This window comes from Coregonus clupeaformis, chromosome 27 (assembly GCF_020615455.1).
Source record: "Coregonus clupeaformis isolate EN_2021a chromosome 27, ASM2061545v1, whole genome shotgun sequence".
NCBI lineage: Eukaryota > Metazoa > Chordata > Actinopteri > Salmoniformes > Salmonidae > Coregonus > Coregonus clupeaformis.
In genome coordinates this window covers 2,652,499-2,668,856 of record NC_059218.1, presented here as the reverse complement: position 1 = coordinate 2,668,856, position 16,358 = coordinate 2,652,499, and the positions used below count along the sequence as shown (strand labels likewise).

At 44.3% G+C, this 16,358-nt stretch overlaps 1 protein-coding gene across 2 annotated transcripts in view; it reads right to left on the bottom strand.

Moving 5' to 3' along the window:
• The window catches only part of LOC121541403 (solute carrier family 12 member 2-like), a 107,578-nt gene that overhangs the window by 15,311 nt on the left and 75,909 nt on the right, over positions 1–16,358 (bottom strand). Inside the window, exons 14-23 of one of the 2 annotated variants that reach the window (XM_041850389.2) lie at positions 15,843–15,998; positions 14,326–14,425; positions 12,176–12,287; positions 11,071–11,211; positions 10,460–10,566; positions 9,625–9,704; positions 8,405–8,545; positions 1,806–1,853; positions 608–724; positions 15–126 (exon numbers count right to left, since the gene is read on the bottom strand). In XM_041850389.2, coding sequence (XP_041706323.2) covers positions 15–126; positions 608–724; positions 1,806–1,853; positions 8,405–8,545; positions 9,625–9,704; positions 10,460–10,566; positions 11,071–11,211; positions 12,176–12,287; positions 14,326–14,425; positions 15,843–15,998 — 1,114 coding nt within the window. The remainder of the gene's footprint in view (positions 1–14; positions 127–607; positions 725–1,805; positions 1,854–8,404; positions 8,546–9,624; positions 9,705–10,459; positions 10,567–11,070; positions 11,212–12,175; positions 12,288–14,325; positions 14,426–15,842; positions 15,999–16,358) is intronic. The other variant, XM_041850390.2, reaches the window with a different exon arrangement.

The window sequence follows — 16,358 nt, the reverse complement described above, 5'->3', positions numbered from 1 at the left end:
AGAAGGTGACTCACGCTCTGCGGTCGTGGTCGATCCTGTTGATCTTGCCTCCGATGAAGACGCGGATCTTGCAGTCCTTCCACTTCTTCTTGTTGGTGAGCAGGTAGGGGATGAGCAGGGTAAGGCCTGGCACAGTCACAATACAGAGACACAGTCAGTCACCATCTGCCTTTGGTGCAATGCAGCAATACCAGTCTCTTCTTACTGATGTGCAGAGTTATGGTCGCACACTAAGGTCTCTTTAAATGTTTTCAAAGTGTCAACATGGCTGCTGTGCCTACTCCACTCATGTTGGTGCAATGTTACTTGTCCAATGTATGTTTTTCAAATTGCTCAGTGGCATGTTACTCTTGTTACATATGTTACTCACCAGTGATATTCACAACCAGTAACAGAAGTGATATTCTCAACCAATTCTAATTGTGAGCGCAGCACGCTTTAGACTGCTCAGTCATCCTGACCTCTTCCTGAATTGACTGTCCTGAATTCTATACTCAATACAGTGTTTGTAAATCTTCATACTACAACCAAGCTGCTCTGTAACAGCAACCAATAGGCAAAAAGTAACCACAAATCACCCCCTGGTGGTCTGGAGGGCCAAACTCACCGCCATCGTCAAAGAGCCACCACACGTCCACGGTGCCCTTGCCCTGTTTCCTCTTGAACAGCTGACTGGCGTCCAGCAGCCTCTGGTCTGCCACGTTCAACCTCTGGGGGCTCTTGTCTGTGTGGCCAAAAAAGTGCTATGTCAGACACTAAGATCAAGACAGGAAGTTGCATCCTCAATGAGGGAGACGACTTAGCTAGAAATTCCTCACTATGTGTGACTAAGACTGGGCACACATTCATAAAGTGTCTAGGATCCGTTTTGTCTTTCAGATCATAATGAATAAGATTATACGGACCTGATCCTAGATAAGCACTGTGGTCATTAGCAAGACAGCCTAAACAGATCTGGCACCAGGCTGTGTGTGACTTACTTTGAGTGTGTGATAGAAATCCAAGGAAGTGGGGTATTTATCTAACAGTCACGGTACAATGGAAACCATCTCTGAAGTGGGCTCAGTGGAATGTAAACTGTGTGCAGTCAGTGAGTGTCTTTATTGTAACATTCCCTTCTCTACTCGGTCTGTCTTAGTGAATGTCTGTGACTTGGCTAAGGTGACAGAATGGATATCAAACAGCTGTACCTGAAAAGCATATGACTATTACAACAGGAGAGCGAGACATAGACAGAGAGGAAGAAAGAGAAGAGGGACAAATCCAAAGAGCAGCCTGCTAGAAAGGAACAGACAGAGACAGTGACAAAGTACTGAAGACAGTGTCATCTCTGTTGAGAGAAGAAACAGGCACTTAAGACTGAGGAAGTCCAGGAAAGAAAGGATTTAAAGAAAATACAACATCAGAGCACACACACACGCAACGGTGCTTCAGAGACTGCGTTAGAGCTACAGGAAGCCAGAGTGAGTTAGGAGCGGAAAGAGGAAAGGAGGAAAAACGTACACAGTTATTCCCAGAGCCAGGCAGCTAGCAAGGCAGTTAAGACTACTAGATGACAGAGAAAGACAGAGTAACAAAGAGTGAGAGACAGTGTGTGCATGACGGTGAGAGCAATAGAAACAGAAAACCAAACTCAACCAGGTTCGACTGCTTTTCGAAAGCTCATGACAGAGTGAGAGCAAGATATATATATTTTTTAATACGGTTATATGACAGAGAGAAAGAATGAGTATGTGTGCGAGTGAGTGAAAGTAATAGAAGGAGAGAAAAGGAAAAGTAAGGTAACTCAAAGGCGGGCTGCCTGCCTTTTTTCAACAGGGGCTTCGTTGCGGCTTTGCATTCGTCATCGTCATCTGGATAATGTAAAAAAAAAAAAAGATGGAGGGAGATAAAGAAGAAAAAGAGAGCGAGAATGGAGAAGTTAATGTTTATGCTGTTGCCGCCATGATTGGAAACATGCGTCAATAACACCGCTACAATGAGGGGTCTGTTCTGGGGGGTGGGGGGTGCGTGTGTTAGGGAGCCGCTATGTCATTTATCCCTGCGCCAAACGAGATGGAATGGGCTCCAATGGAAAAGTAATCAGTGGTAACACACAAGCACACACACTTGGGGTCCCTCAGGAAAGGAATTGTGAACCCCGGCAATGGTTAGAAATCGTGTAATCGGAAAACTCCACTACTGGCTTGGTTGTGGACGGGCACTTTGTAAATTTCTTGGGACATGCCGTTAGCTAGTGAAACCAGTGTTTATAGCCAGGACACACCCTTTAGGCTTCAGAGAGACCAAAATAATTGGCTGCAAAACACTGCTTCACGACAACTTCACAGTTTAACCCATAAGATTCTAAGCTCTGTCTAAGCCAGGGGAGGGGGGGGGGGTTCTACTAAGCTACACTACCGTTCCAAGGTTTGGGGTCACTTAGAAATGTCCTTGTTTTCCATGAAAACATACATGAAATGAGTTTGAATAGGAATTATAGCAGAATGAATAGGAAATGTAGTCATTGGCAAGGTTAAAAAATATTTATTTTTAATTGAAATAATAATTGTGTCCCTCAAACTTTGCTTTCGTCAAAGAATCCTCAATGTGCAGCAATTACAGCCTTGCAGACCTTTGGTATTCTAGTTGTCCATTTGTTGAGGTAATCTGAAGAGATTTCACCTCATACTTCCTGAAGCACCTCCCACAACTTGAATTGGCTTGATCGGCACCTCTTACGGTCAAGCTGTTCCCACAACAGCTCAATAGGGTTGAGATCCGGTAACTGTGCTGGCCACTCCATTTTAGACAGAATACCAGCTGACTGCTTCTTCCCTAAATAGATATTGCATCGTTTGGAGCTGTGCTTTGGGTCATTGTCCTGTTGTAGGAGGAAATTGGATCCAATCAAGCACCGTCCACAGGGTATGGCATGGCATTGCAAAATGGAGTGATAGCCTTCCTTCTTCAAGATCCCTTTTACCCTGTACAAATCTCCCACTTTACCACCACCAAAGCACCCCCAGACCATCACATTGCCTCCACCATCCTTGACAGATGGCATCAAGCACTACTCCAGCATCTTTTCATTTGGTCTGCGTCTCACAAATGTTCTTCTTCCTCAAACTTCGATTCATCTGTCCATAACACTTTTTTCCAATCTTCAACTGTCCAGTGTCTGTGTTCTTTTGCCCATCTTAATCTTTTATTTTTATTGGCCAGTCTGAGATACGGCTTTTTCTTTGCATCTCTGCCTAGAAGGTCAGCATCCCGGAGTCACCTCTTCAGTTGAGACTGGTGTTTTGCAGGTACTATTTAATGAAGCTGCCAGTTGAGGACCTGTGAGGCATCTGTTTCTCAAACTAGACACTAATGTATTTGTCCTCTTGCTCAGTTGTGCACCGGGGCCTCCCACTCCTCTTTCTATTCTGGTTAGAGCCAGTTTGCGCTGTTCTGTGAAGGGAGTAGTACACAGCGTTGTACGAGATCTTCAGTTTCATGGCAATTACTCAGAACAAGAATAGATTGACGACTTTCAGAAGAAGGTTATTTGTTTCTGGCCATTTTGAGCCTGTAATCAAACCCACAATTGCTGATTCTCCAGATACTCAACCATTTCTGATCAATTTTATGTTATTTTAATGGACAAAAAACATTTCTAAGTGACCCCAAACTTTTGAACGGTAGTGTATATGCAATTGTTTTAAGAAGGTCATCCCAAGGATCATTTAGCTATTTGAGTTAGAATTTGAAATATACAAAAATATACCCAAAATTATTTGATTAAAAAATAACATTTTGGCCTTCCTGCTATTAGCCCATACAAACACATTGAATAACAGATGCACTACATAGAACAACAGATAGTCCCCAAAAAATCCAAATAAGTTTGTTCTCTAGTGTCTGTCCTATAAGAAAGATCAGGATATTATTTTTCTGTCTCCATATGTCCTTCCATTAATTTTTTCAACTGGTGCCGGGTGACCTTTCAACAAGTCTTGTGAGGCTTGTGGGCGTCCTAGAGCAAAACAACCGACGTGCATGTTAGTGAGGGGGTCACATTAGTGGGGGTCACATTAGTGTGTAGCCCAAACTGTTCGGATGCTACAGACAGAAGTTAGCAGATCGGCTGTACCGACTTCAGACGAGTCCCATGAGGGGTCGTAGAGCAAAACGGAGAACACCATCGTGTTCGTGAGAGTCTCATCTTTCCATAGAGGGGTCATAATAGTTTTGTAGGCCAAACCGTTAGGACGCTACAGACGATTTTGTGAGAAGACTGATTTTCGGGATCTCATAGTCTGACACACTGCTCTAGCTCTGTAACTTTTCACCGCAGATTCGTAAATGCGACATAGGCGGATGCGGTGGATTGAGATGCATCCGATGCAAAAAAACAGATCTCTCTAGCTTAAACGGACAGATTTTTATGCAGATATTTTTATTATACTAATTACATTTCTGCAGGGGCGCAGATGTCAACCTTAAGGAGTTAAAAAACATACAACGCCTTGGCCTAAATCACTTAATTCTGAAGTATTTTGGAGAGGTTTTCTGGTCGAGTGTGAGAAGATGGAGAATAATGTTGTGAAAAACTTCCATTCTTCTCTGCAGATCCTCTCAAGCTCTGTCAGTTTGGATGGGGAGCGTCGCTGCACAGCTATTTTCAGGTCTCTCCAGAGATGTTGGATCGGGTTCTGGCTGGGCCACTCAAGGACATTAAGGGACTTGTTCCGAAGCCACTCCTGCATTGTCTTGGCTGTGTGCTTAGGGTCATTGTCCTGTTGGAAGGTGAACCTTCGCCCCAGTCTGAGGTACTGAGCCCTCTGGAGCAGGTTTTCATCAAGGATCTCTGTACTTTTCTCCGTTCAGCTTTCCCACGATCCTGACTAGTCTCCCAGTCCTTGCCGCTGAAAGACATCCCCACAGCATGATGCTGCCACCACCATGCTTCACCATAGGGATGGTGCCAGCTTTCCTCCAGATGTGACGCTTGGCATACAGGCCAAAGAGTTAAATCTTGGTTTCATCAGACCAGAGAATCTTGTTTCTAATGGTCTGAGTGTCTTTAGATGCCTTTTGGCAAACTCCAAGCGGGCTGTCATGTGCCTTTTACTGAGGAGTGGCTTCCGTCTGGCCACTCTACCATAAAGCCTGATTGGTGGAGTGCTGCAGAGATGGTTGTCCTTCTGGAAGGTTCTCCCATCTCCACAGAGGAACTCTGGAGCTCTATCAGTGTGACCATCGGCTTCTTGGCACCTCCCTGAACAAAGCCCTTCTCCCCCGATTGCTCAGTTTGGCTGGGAGGCCTGCTCTAGGAAGAGTCTTGTTGGTTCCAAACTTTCTTCAATTTAAGAATGATGGAGGCCACTGTGTTCTTGGAGACCTTCAATGCTGCAGAAATGTTGTGGTACCCTTCCCCAGATCTGTGCCTCGACACAATCCTGTCTCCGATCTCTACAGAAAATTCTTTCGACCTCATGGCTTGGTTTTTGCTCTGACATGCACTGTCAACTGTGGGGCCTTACATAGACCAGTGTGTGCCTTTCCAAATCATGTCCAATCAATTTAATTTACCCCAGATGGACTCCAATCAAGTTGTAGAAACATCTTAAGGATGATCAATGGAAACAGGATGCACCTGATCTCAATTTCAAGTGTCATAGCAAAGGGGTCTGAATACTTATGTAAATAAGGTATATTTTTTATATATATATATATATATATATATATATATATATATATATATATATATATACACATATATACATACATACACACACACACACACACACACACAGTGGGGAGAACAAGCATTTGATACACTGCCGATTTTGCAGGTGTTCCTACTTACAAAGCATGTAGAGGTTTGTAATTTTTATCATAGGTACACTTCAACTGAGAGAGACGGAATCTAAAACAAAAATCCAGAAAATCACATTGTATGATTTTTAAGTAATGAATTTGCATTTTATTGCATGACATAAGTATTTGATACTTCAGAAAAGCAGAACTTAATATTTGGTACAGAAACCTTTGTTTGAAATTACAGAGATCATACGTTTCCTGTAGGTCTTGACCAGGTTTGCACACACTGCAGCAGGGATTTTGGCCCGCTCCTCCATACAGACCTTCTCCAGATCCTTCAGGTTTCGGGGCTGTCGCTGGGCAATAAGGACTTTCAGCCCCCTCCAAAGATTTTCTATTGGGTTCAGGTCTGGAGACTGGCTAGGCCACTCCAGGACCTTGAGATGCTTCTTACGGAGCCACTCCTTAGTCGCCCTGGCTGTGTGTTTCGGGTCATTGTCATGCTGGAAGACCCAGCCACGACCCATCTTCAATGCTCTTACTGAGGGAAGGAGGTTGTTGGCCAAGATCTCGCGATACATGGCCCCATCCATCCTCCACTCAATACGGTGCAGTCGTCCTGTCCCCTTTGCAGAAAAGTATCCCCAAAGAATGATGTTTCCACCTCCATGCTTCACGGTTGGGATGGTGTTCTTGGGGTTGTACTCATCCTTCTTCCTCCAAACACGGCGAGTGGAGTTTAGACCAAAAAGCTCTATTTTTGTCTCATCAGACCACATGACCTTCTCCCATTCCTCCTCTGGATCATCCAGATGGTCATTGGCAAACTTCAGACGGGCCTGGACATGCGCTGGCTTGAGCAGGGGGACCTTGCGTGCGCTGCAGGATTTTAATCCATGATGGCGTAGTGTGTTACTAATGGTTTTCTTTGAGACTGTGATCCCAGCTCTCTTCAGGTCATTGACCAGGTCCTGCCGTGTAGTTCTGGGCTGATCCCTCACCTTCCTCATGATCATTGATGCCCCACGAGGTGAGATCTTGCATGGAGCCCCAGACCGAGGGTGATTGACCGTCATCTTGAACTTCTTCCATTTTCTAATAATTGAGCCAATAGTTGCTGCCTTCTCACCAAGCTGCTTGTCTATTGGCCTGTAACCCATCCCAGCATTGTGCAGGTCTATAATTTTATCCCTGATGTCCTTACACAGCTCTCTGGTCTTGGCCATTGTGGAGAGGTTGGAGTCTGTTTGATTGAGTGTGTGGACAGGTGTCTTTTATACAGGTAACGAGTTCAAACAGGTGCAGTTAGTACAGGTAATGAGTGGAGAACAGGAGGGCTTCTTTAAAAAAACTAACAGGTCTGTGAGAGCCGGAATTCTTACTGGTTGGTAGGTGATCAAATAATTATGTCATGCAATAAAATGCAAATTAATTACTTAAAAATCATACAATGTCATTTTCAGGATTTTTGAAGTGTACCTATGATAAAAATTACAGACCTCTACATGCTTTGTAAGTAGGAAAACCTGCAAGATCGGCAGTGTATCAAATACTTGTTCTCCCCACTGTATATATACACATTTGCAGAAATATCGAAAAACTTGTTTTCGCTTCGTCATTATGGGGTATTGTGTGTATATTGATGAGAAAACAATATCTTTCATCCATTTTAGAATAAGGCTGTAATGTAACAAAATGTGGAAAAAGTCAATGGGTGTGAATCGTCCATATGTTTGAAAAAAAAAAGTATATGATTTTTAGGCTATATCGCCAGCCCTATCCACAGGGTCATGGGACTCCCTACGGGAGGAAACAATTAAACATGACGTGTGTGGCGTAAATAGAATTCCGGGTCGGGAATCAACTGAATTTCCCAGCCTGTCCGTAAAACACTGTGGGAACAGTTTCCCTGTTTGTTTGTCCACAGTTTAAGGAGGCAGCAGACACAGACAAAAACTTGAAGCCATCTGTGTGTGTGTGTGTGTGTGTGTGCGCACATGAGTATACATGCATGATATATTTTTGTGTATGTTTGTGTACATGCACATGTGTGTGTGTGTGTGTAAACAAACAAGGACACACACTCTGTAGTAAAGCCATCTGTGGGCTGTGGAGACTAACAAACTGGGCCCAGTGGGAAGGCTGGGGGTCACAGGGTCAGAGGCCACTTCCTCTCGGCGTAGAGCAGCTTACTCAGTGTAGCCTAGTGAGTGGCTGGCAGGAGGAGCATAAGGGAGGCCTTTGAGAGATCTAGAGGGGGATCAGCAAGTGGCGGTAAACTGCTTTCAGAATTCTTACATCCTGACCCATAAACCCCTTCCTCTTTCTCAAGAGCCAAAACAGCACATTCACATTGTGATTTCATAACTTTGGTACAGTATCAAACCATTGAATGTCTTCACAAACGCCTAATGTTCCATATCTCAATGTGAAGTTATTAAAAATAAGGTGACCAACCCTCCTGCTCCTGCAGAGCGACAGAGTGTTTTCGTCCTGCACAGCTAGCAGGACTTCGATTAGCCGAATCAGGTATGTGCACACAACCACTGGTGTGAAAGCTAAGTAAAAAGGCACTCACTGTTTATGTGTGGGTTACTTTAGAATGACGCCTGACCTTTCTGGATGGCTGGGCTGTTCTGGACACTGGTGGCCTTGGACGAAGGCTTGGACGAGTCTCCGTCAGAGTCCTTCATGTCGATGGACACAACCAAGTCCTTCATCCCTGACGTCTTCTCCTGCGATGACAGCATGTCATCTGTGAAATGACAAAGCGAAACCATTAGCCAACTGAAAACCATGTTTACCGGACGTTCTGTTAACAAATTATCCGTGACGCTGAACTATTAGCCTAGTGCAAAAATAACATCTAGAAACGTCAAAAACCAATTACCTGGAAAATAGCATGGGCTTTGTAAGTGGAATACAACTTAAACAAGAGTAATTTGTGTGTCCACTAAACACAGATGTGAACGGTAACTCTTAAAATGTAGGAAATAATCTTGATGATGGGGTTAGTTGATGGGTAAAAGGCAAACAGTGTTCTAAAATGGTGGCTGAACCATTTGGGACAATTTAGGTGAATTTAGGTGGACAAGCAGAGTCGACGCCAACTATTGGCCATGGTACAAGCCAGGTCAAGTGACTGGACTAAGGAAGATGAATTCAACTAGAAAGTACAAGCAGTCATGTATGGCTCTGTAAAAATCGATGCAGTTGCTTCCCACAGACAAGCAAAAACTTGAGTTTTATTTTATTTGAATGCAGTTATTATCTACATGCATTGACTAAGACTTATTGGTGAACGAATGGTATGTGAGTAACACGTCTATGTATCAACCAAGACATTATCTTCCTTATTATGTAGAACAAATGGGTTTCAAATCCAAAACTAAACAGAGATAGAAAATGTTAACCTTTAAGTGAAGATGAATAAGAAGGTTAACAGGGAGTGACTGCGTAAGAACAAATCAAAGAGCCTAATGTCTTTAATCTGCAGCTGGACTGTCTTTGGAAGGTTAATCTACTGAAAAATCCCTTTGAGTCACTTGTTTGATTCATCTCTCTCCAACTGTAACAACCACACCTCATAATTGGATGCTCTCGATTCCAGGTGTAGTTGCAAATTGGCCCAGACACAATCGTTGCGCTGAACAAATTAACATGACGCGGCAAAATACTGGTGCTTCAATAACTGAATAACGTTTTTGGAGGAAACAAATATGAGACAAGCTGATAAGATTAGTCATTTGGCAAGGGAGTGTTTGAGCATGTGTGTGTGGGTAAGTATATCATGTCATTTGGTATGAAAGTGTTTCAGTGTGTGTGTGTGTACACCTTGTTCTGAGATGTGGGACACGTCTAGTCCCTCCTTCAGTCTGAGGACCACGGCACCATACTGGAAGTCAAAGGCATCGCTGAAAGGCACAAACAAACAAACGCATTCTGTTTGCATTTCACAGGAAGACGCTTGACACTGAGCAGGGCCTGTGTGTGTGTGTATGTGTATAACACACTACATTAAACGTGTACTTTTCCACTCGGACTAAACACGTATACACACTTTAACCAGGCTAACGCAAACAAACTAGCTAAGGACTCAAGCCACAATGAAAGAGGCCAAGTTTCGAAGGACAAAGTAAAATGCCTTACTGGTTGAGGTGGGATCTTAACAGACCATGTGAAAGCATGACTTCACCCATTCTATAATACTGCAGGAACTGATTCAACCTAAATCCATTGGTCATAATCTCATAACCAAGTTATCGTTACTCATTGTGTATTATTACATGTTTAACTTTTCTATTATTTATCTATTTTCTTTCTCTCTACATTGTTGGGAAGGGCCCGTAAGTAAGCATTTCACTGTTAGTCTACACCTGTTGTTTAAAATTTGATTTGTGACTCTGAATAAAAGTTGACAGAGCTTTTCATAAGTTCAAAGTAGTGTGTTTGTGTGTGTGTGTGTGTGTGTGTGTGTGTGTGTGTGTGTGTGTGTGTGTGTGTGCGCGTGTGTACTATTCCATATAGAGTACTTTGGTTGTGTGTCAAAGCTTGTTATCATCACAACCCACCGCATGTTCAGGTGCTTTAAAACAATTACTGTTCTAAATCAGGTGTCTTTGTGGACAGCCTTTTGATGAGGTGGCTTGCAAAGCCCCCGCTTACTCACTGGATCATGTGGATGTAGGTCTCCACGTTCATCATGTCTCCGTCCCTCCAGTCGCTCTTGTAGCCAATCACCAGAGTGTTGGGCCTCAGGCGACCCAGTCCGGCAGCCTTGGGTAAAACAGAGGGGGAGAACAGGTCAGAACAACCTAAAGCAACTAATAAATAAATCCCTATCAGGAGTTTCAACCCCCTACTGTAGATCAATTCACTGGGTGCTGCACCTCCCAAAGATAAGCTTACGCAATCGCTTTCAAGCATGAAAAAGTCAGTTTGGCCGGCGATCATAACATCAAAGTGCACCACCTGCGTTGGGGTCAATTCAATCTCGACCATTAAAATATTTTTTCCATGTCATTAGACCATTCCATGGAGTTGAACTGGAGTTGACCTCAACACCACACTACCATGGGTTTCAATATATTATCGTGCACTTTGACTGAATGTGCTTGAACTTTAGGAAAAATAATTCAAACTTAGCATAAGTCCAAAGGCTTGTGTTTCTAGGGAAACAAGAGTAGAATTCAAATATATATAGAACAAAAATTTTATACTTATAAAAACAATTACAGCAGATCCCACCGCTTCCACAAATTGCAGCGTGTCTGTTCTCACCTGTAACAGATACTGGGTGCCCTGTCTCATGTCGTCGGCGAACACAGGGGTGTAGAAAGCCTTGGTCTCGTTTTTCAGCAGCCAGCGCTGGTAACGCGTCTGGTCGTTGGACAGCTCTTTGAAGTTGGGCCTTCTGGAGCCCTGTGGACACAACACACATAGATAAGAACACAGTCACGCTAAAGGCTAAGTGTAGTATTTAGCAACTCATTAACAAACGTAGATGGAAGAAGCCCCAATTCAAACAGCCACTTCTTAAAAGGGTCTTGCATATTTCTAAAGAGAAGGGCTTTAGTGTAAAAAGCATCCCTAAGCCAGAAAAATGTACGGCCATTAGGAGGGAATGTTTTCACTGTTGGCTGGTGTTGGAGCACTCTTTTCTTTGCCAGTATTAATTGAAGAATAGAGAGAGTGTGTGTGTTTATGAGAGAGAAAGAGAGAGTGAGAGATGGAGAGCGAGAGAAACACGGAGAGAGAGGGCACTGTTGGAGGGCACTATATTCCACAGTAGGCCCAGAGGACCTGTGGAGGGATCTGTGCGGAGGCCTCATCACATCCAGACAAATGTGCTTTTGATTAAGGCCAGAGACTTTTCGCTGCTACTGGCGGGGGAGTGTCTGTAAAGTGCCCTTTTACATTGTGGGCACAGCGCATTTCCCCAGTCCCACACCGCCTTAATGGAGCGGTAATTTTATTGCCCCCTTGGTAACCCACAAGTGAGGGATTTAGATGAAAAAAGTTGCTAAAAGTCGTGAAAAATCGCTAATTGGGAGCAATGACTCAATCAACGGGATATGTGGATTTTAAAGTAAACAGGGGATTCATATGAGCAACACAACAAACAAGGTCCAAAACAATAGGGCAGCCACTGTGTTCTGTTTCCCGCAAATTGGTTCTAATGGTATTCATGGGAGTTAATAAAGCACTTAGTCACTGGTAGTTAACTAGAATAAATTATGACATTGCATTGAGATTAGTCATCTAAGGTGTAGTGTATGCTATAAGATAAGAGTGAAACATTGTGAAATGGAGCCAAAGTGGCCCCGTTGTGTGCCATAGTACAGTCAAAATGGTCTCCAGGTAGGCAAAGTCTCTGGTTACTCACCGTGCGCACATGGCCGCAGATCATCAGGCCCACGTTCTTGGTGAAGGCGTGGACCAGGTGGAGCAGAGCCGGACGGGAGTTGGGGTATCCCGTCATCACCAAGCACTGGGGTCTGTGGTAAAACATAGTCAATACGAAAACAGCATTTAGCTAGCATCCATGCTAATAGTAAGTGGTACACATACTAGGGACACCAAGATCTAACCCAAGGGTGGCCAACCCTCCTCATGGAGACCTACTAGATAAGCAGGCATTTGTTACAGCCCTGCTCCAACACACCTGATTCTACTAATCAAAGTTCTAATGAGCAGCTGATTTAGTAGATTCAGGTGGGGGTTAGAGCAGAGCTGAAACAAAAGCATGCACCCACTAGCTCTCCAGGAGGGTTGGCCAACGGCCACTGCTGGCCTAACCCTTTTGACTTTCTCCGCTAGGTCACATGCACACAGTACTCCTCAGTGCTTCATCTCACTTAATGTCTTCTAATGACCTTGAGAGAAGAAGTTTTAATCTCCTCGGCGAGGAACAAGAACAGACTTGGATGGAGAGCTCCGGAGTAGCGCACATCAAAGCAAAGCTATGTTAAGCACATGGGATTACGAGAGCCAGGAGGGGGGGGGGAGAAAAGAGCAGGAGTAACACGTTTCAATTCTGAAGACAATATCAGATTCTCCATAATCTCTCACTGCCGGTTTATTGCCATGGGAACGCTTCCAGGGTGAATTGCGCAATCCGAATAGCATCCATAGCAACTCTTACAGTCCATGTGTGAGTGGGTGAACAATAGAGCATGAGATTGTCGTATTGTGGCTCGGACAACTTTGACACAACGGTTTAGTTCTGAGGGTGACCTGATGGAGCTCTTTTCCTATATCAGTGTTTCTAAACAAGACCCTGAATGAGAGTACGCTTGATTAAAATGAAGGTAAGCATCAATTAGATATTGTATCACTAGAACACTAGTACATCACATATCTAGTTAGCTAGATGGAATGATTCCAAGTTTCAAAGTAGGCCGCTAGTTTCAAGCGCCTGTGGTAGGCGTACACCTCGGGGCGGAGCTTGGCGCGGGAGTCACGGGTGGCGCCGAGGGTGGGGATGAACGAAAGTACACGTCGCAGTAGGGAAGTCCGGGCAGGCGTAGGTCGGAAGTGTTTGGAGAGTTTTTTTGTAAGGCAGTGCTTCGACTGTTAGATGCATCCCCCGCTACGGTCCATGCATGAAACAGTGGAGGAGGGCACTCCACTTGACCGCCAACGCACCAGAGAACGAGAGCCCACGTATGGACTATTCAGCCCGCCATCTTTCCAGTCCAGATTTATATACTCCCCCAGAAATGTTCAATGGAAAGCCTTGCTTTATATTGTTGTGGCCCCTGTCTTCCCCGAGAGAGCTAGCGGGCTCTTGGGTAGTTGCCAGCCTCCGTGCCATGCCATGCATGTGTGTGCGTCTGTCTGTCTGTCTGCCCCCTTGTTTGTGTGGTTGTGGCTGTGTCCACGTCTTTGAGAAAACACGGTTCTATACCCTAACTCCCATGCTCGCCACCGTTGCTATATGATGACCGATGCTAGGTTTCCGAGAATAGACAATTTAGTCTCACACCTTTGTCCTCTGAGGCGAGGCAGTGTGAAGGATGCCAAGTGTCTGCCACTGTTGTCCCAGGTGTGCAGCTACACAACCCTCTCCAAGGGGATGTGTCATGCCAAGACGGAGAGAGGGCTCTGCTGTAGCCTGACTGGACAAACAGCAATATCCTCCCCTGCCACTCGGATGCAGTCGGAGCTTGCTGCAGCCTTACCGGATCTGCACGCCTCAGTGAGCATGTGTTAGCGACAACTTGCCGAGCAACATCGAAGGGTAATTAAGTGGAGGAGTTGTTAATCAAATTTGCCTATCAGATACTTTTAGAACTAACAAGGCAACAGCCTTTATGACAATGTGAATGACGGACATTTCCTGAATACAGAACATTTTACCCAGTAAATAATTTAAAAGTAGGATAATGAAACTTTAACAGCTGGACGACGCTGGTGGATGAAATTAAGGTGGTTTATTGAGTGTCAAGAATAAAGCCTTTCTACGGGCGAATGCATTTCAAAGCAGACCTTTCCTTTGGTCTAAGAAGTGAGTGTGTGTGTTCTATACTGTACCTGAAGTTCTTGATGTGGTCCTCAACACTGCTGAGGTGCAGACTGTGGGTCAGGGCCTGGTGGTATGTCAGAGCCTGGGTCGAGGAGCCCCAGTTCACATCTGGAAGACAGGACAAACATAGTCACATTCTGGAGTCAGGACCCTGTGTGGGTGGCCATTAGCCAGTCAGGCCATTGGAGCAAGTTCCATGCAGTGTGGGAGTCCGTAGGGATGCTGTGCATGTGTGTGTAGAGCTGTGTGTGAAGCTGTGACTCTGCATGTGTGAGAATGTGTGTATAGAGCTGCGTGTCAAACTGAGTGTGTGAAGCTATTTGTGTATGTGTGTGTTCATACAAGTGTGCCTCGTGGATGTCTATATTCATGTCTGGTGCTCCCCTGGGGTTTCCAGCGCGGGTCAGGTGTGTTTACCCAGAGCCAGCGGTCCCATATGGGAACTTCCTACCATGTGGGACCCAATTGGCCATCTGACCCCTATGGGAACCTCAACAGTCCAGTCCCCAGCTTGCTCCAGAATAGAAATCAGCCCAGCCAGGCCAGAGAGCCTGAGCACTAATACAGTCGAACACATGTAACCGCATGTATCCACACCCTCACCCACTGCCCCCACCCAGCACTAGACATTTCAAAGCCCCCCATTTAATGTCAACGCTGCCTTGCGTGGGTGGGCAGCTTAAGAAAAGTTAACAGGAGAATGAGCCAGCCCTTTGGCAAATCACCATAGAAACATTGGAGGGAAAGTCTATTAATGTACTAGGTAAAAATTATAATGTATAAATCCGTATGCTAATCAACAGACTGAATCACGAAGTTGACAGAATATTTTTGTGAAATCATATGTTCTACCTACCCTGCAAATAGAGAGCTATTGTTTTTGACAACCCACATTCTGCTTTCCTTGATTCAAATGTAATGCCCTTAATACAGCATCACATTGTGAATAGCTGGTTCATTTCAGCTGTAGTCATACTAACATTAGTTTCCACACCCCTGCATTTAGCTATAAATACATTTCAACCGTGTTGGGCTGCACTGCAGCAGAGGGTGCGCAACAAAAACATAATTGTGATGCAAATGCTTACCACTACACCAAAATACATGTGTGCATCAGCAATAAAAAAGCTTGAAATATCAATAGTGGGGCCTGATTCACATTTTGTGTTCAAAGCATCCTTGGGCGTCAGGGGACTTTCAGTGCATTGTGCTAATGTGCCTTAGTCATAAAGGTTGATATTTCAGTGGAATCAAAATAACTAGGAAATGATTTACACTAAGTGGTGAGGTGTAATTCACAGCGATTGACATTCAACACATGCTCTTTTGGGGAAATTGCTATGTTTTTTCAAATTAAAAGGGTAGGCTAATTCATGAAAGAATATGGTAATAATATTTGTAAAGTAAGATAATCATAATCCACGTTAGCCAAGTTTCACAATGATCACCTATCTTGGCAAAATAACACTAGTCGATGTTGAGGCAATCCAAGATGGCCGACTTGGCCTGGTGCTGAGTTACTCACCGGGCTTCTTGTAGCTCACGTAGATGTAGAGGCCCATGACAATAACGTTGGTCATTAGGGCTGCCCACCAATTGATGACGAACATGACCACGCAGCACAGCACAGCTCCAGCCAGGGACACCCACATGTTGTAGAACTTGAAGCTGGGGCGCCACCCTAAGGGTCAGAGAAACGTTAGGTGGACTCCCTTATAAGTACCCTCATAAAAATTCACTTTGGGGGCCAGCCATACCAAAGGGTGCCAGCATATGACCTTTGTCCTTATTGTAAAATACTGTAGAGAGGTTTGAATGGGTTTATAACCAAATTTAAGGAATAACATGTGAACATGAACAGAGGTAGAATCCAAAAGGTTAGATCAAATCTGCCACTCATGTCTATGAAGATCCAGCAAGTCGCTATGGAGAGCTGCTTACCATAGCTGACAGCTCTTGTTCATTTATAACTTGCATTACTTCTTCACATATTCCAACAAACATCATTGTTATAAATTAAATTACTGAATCATAAAAAATG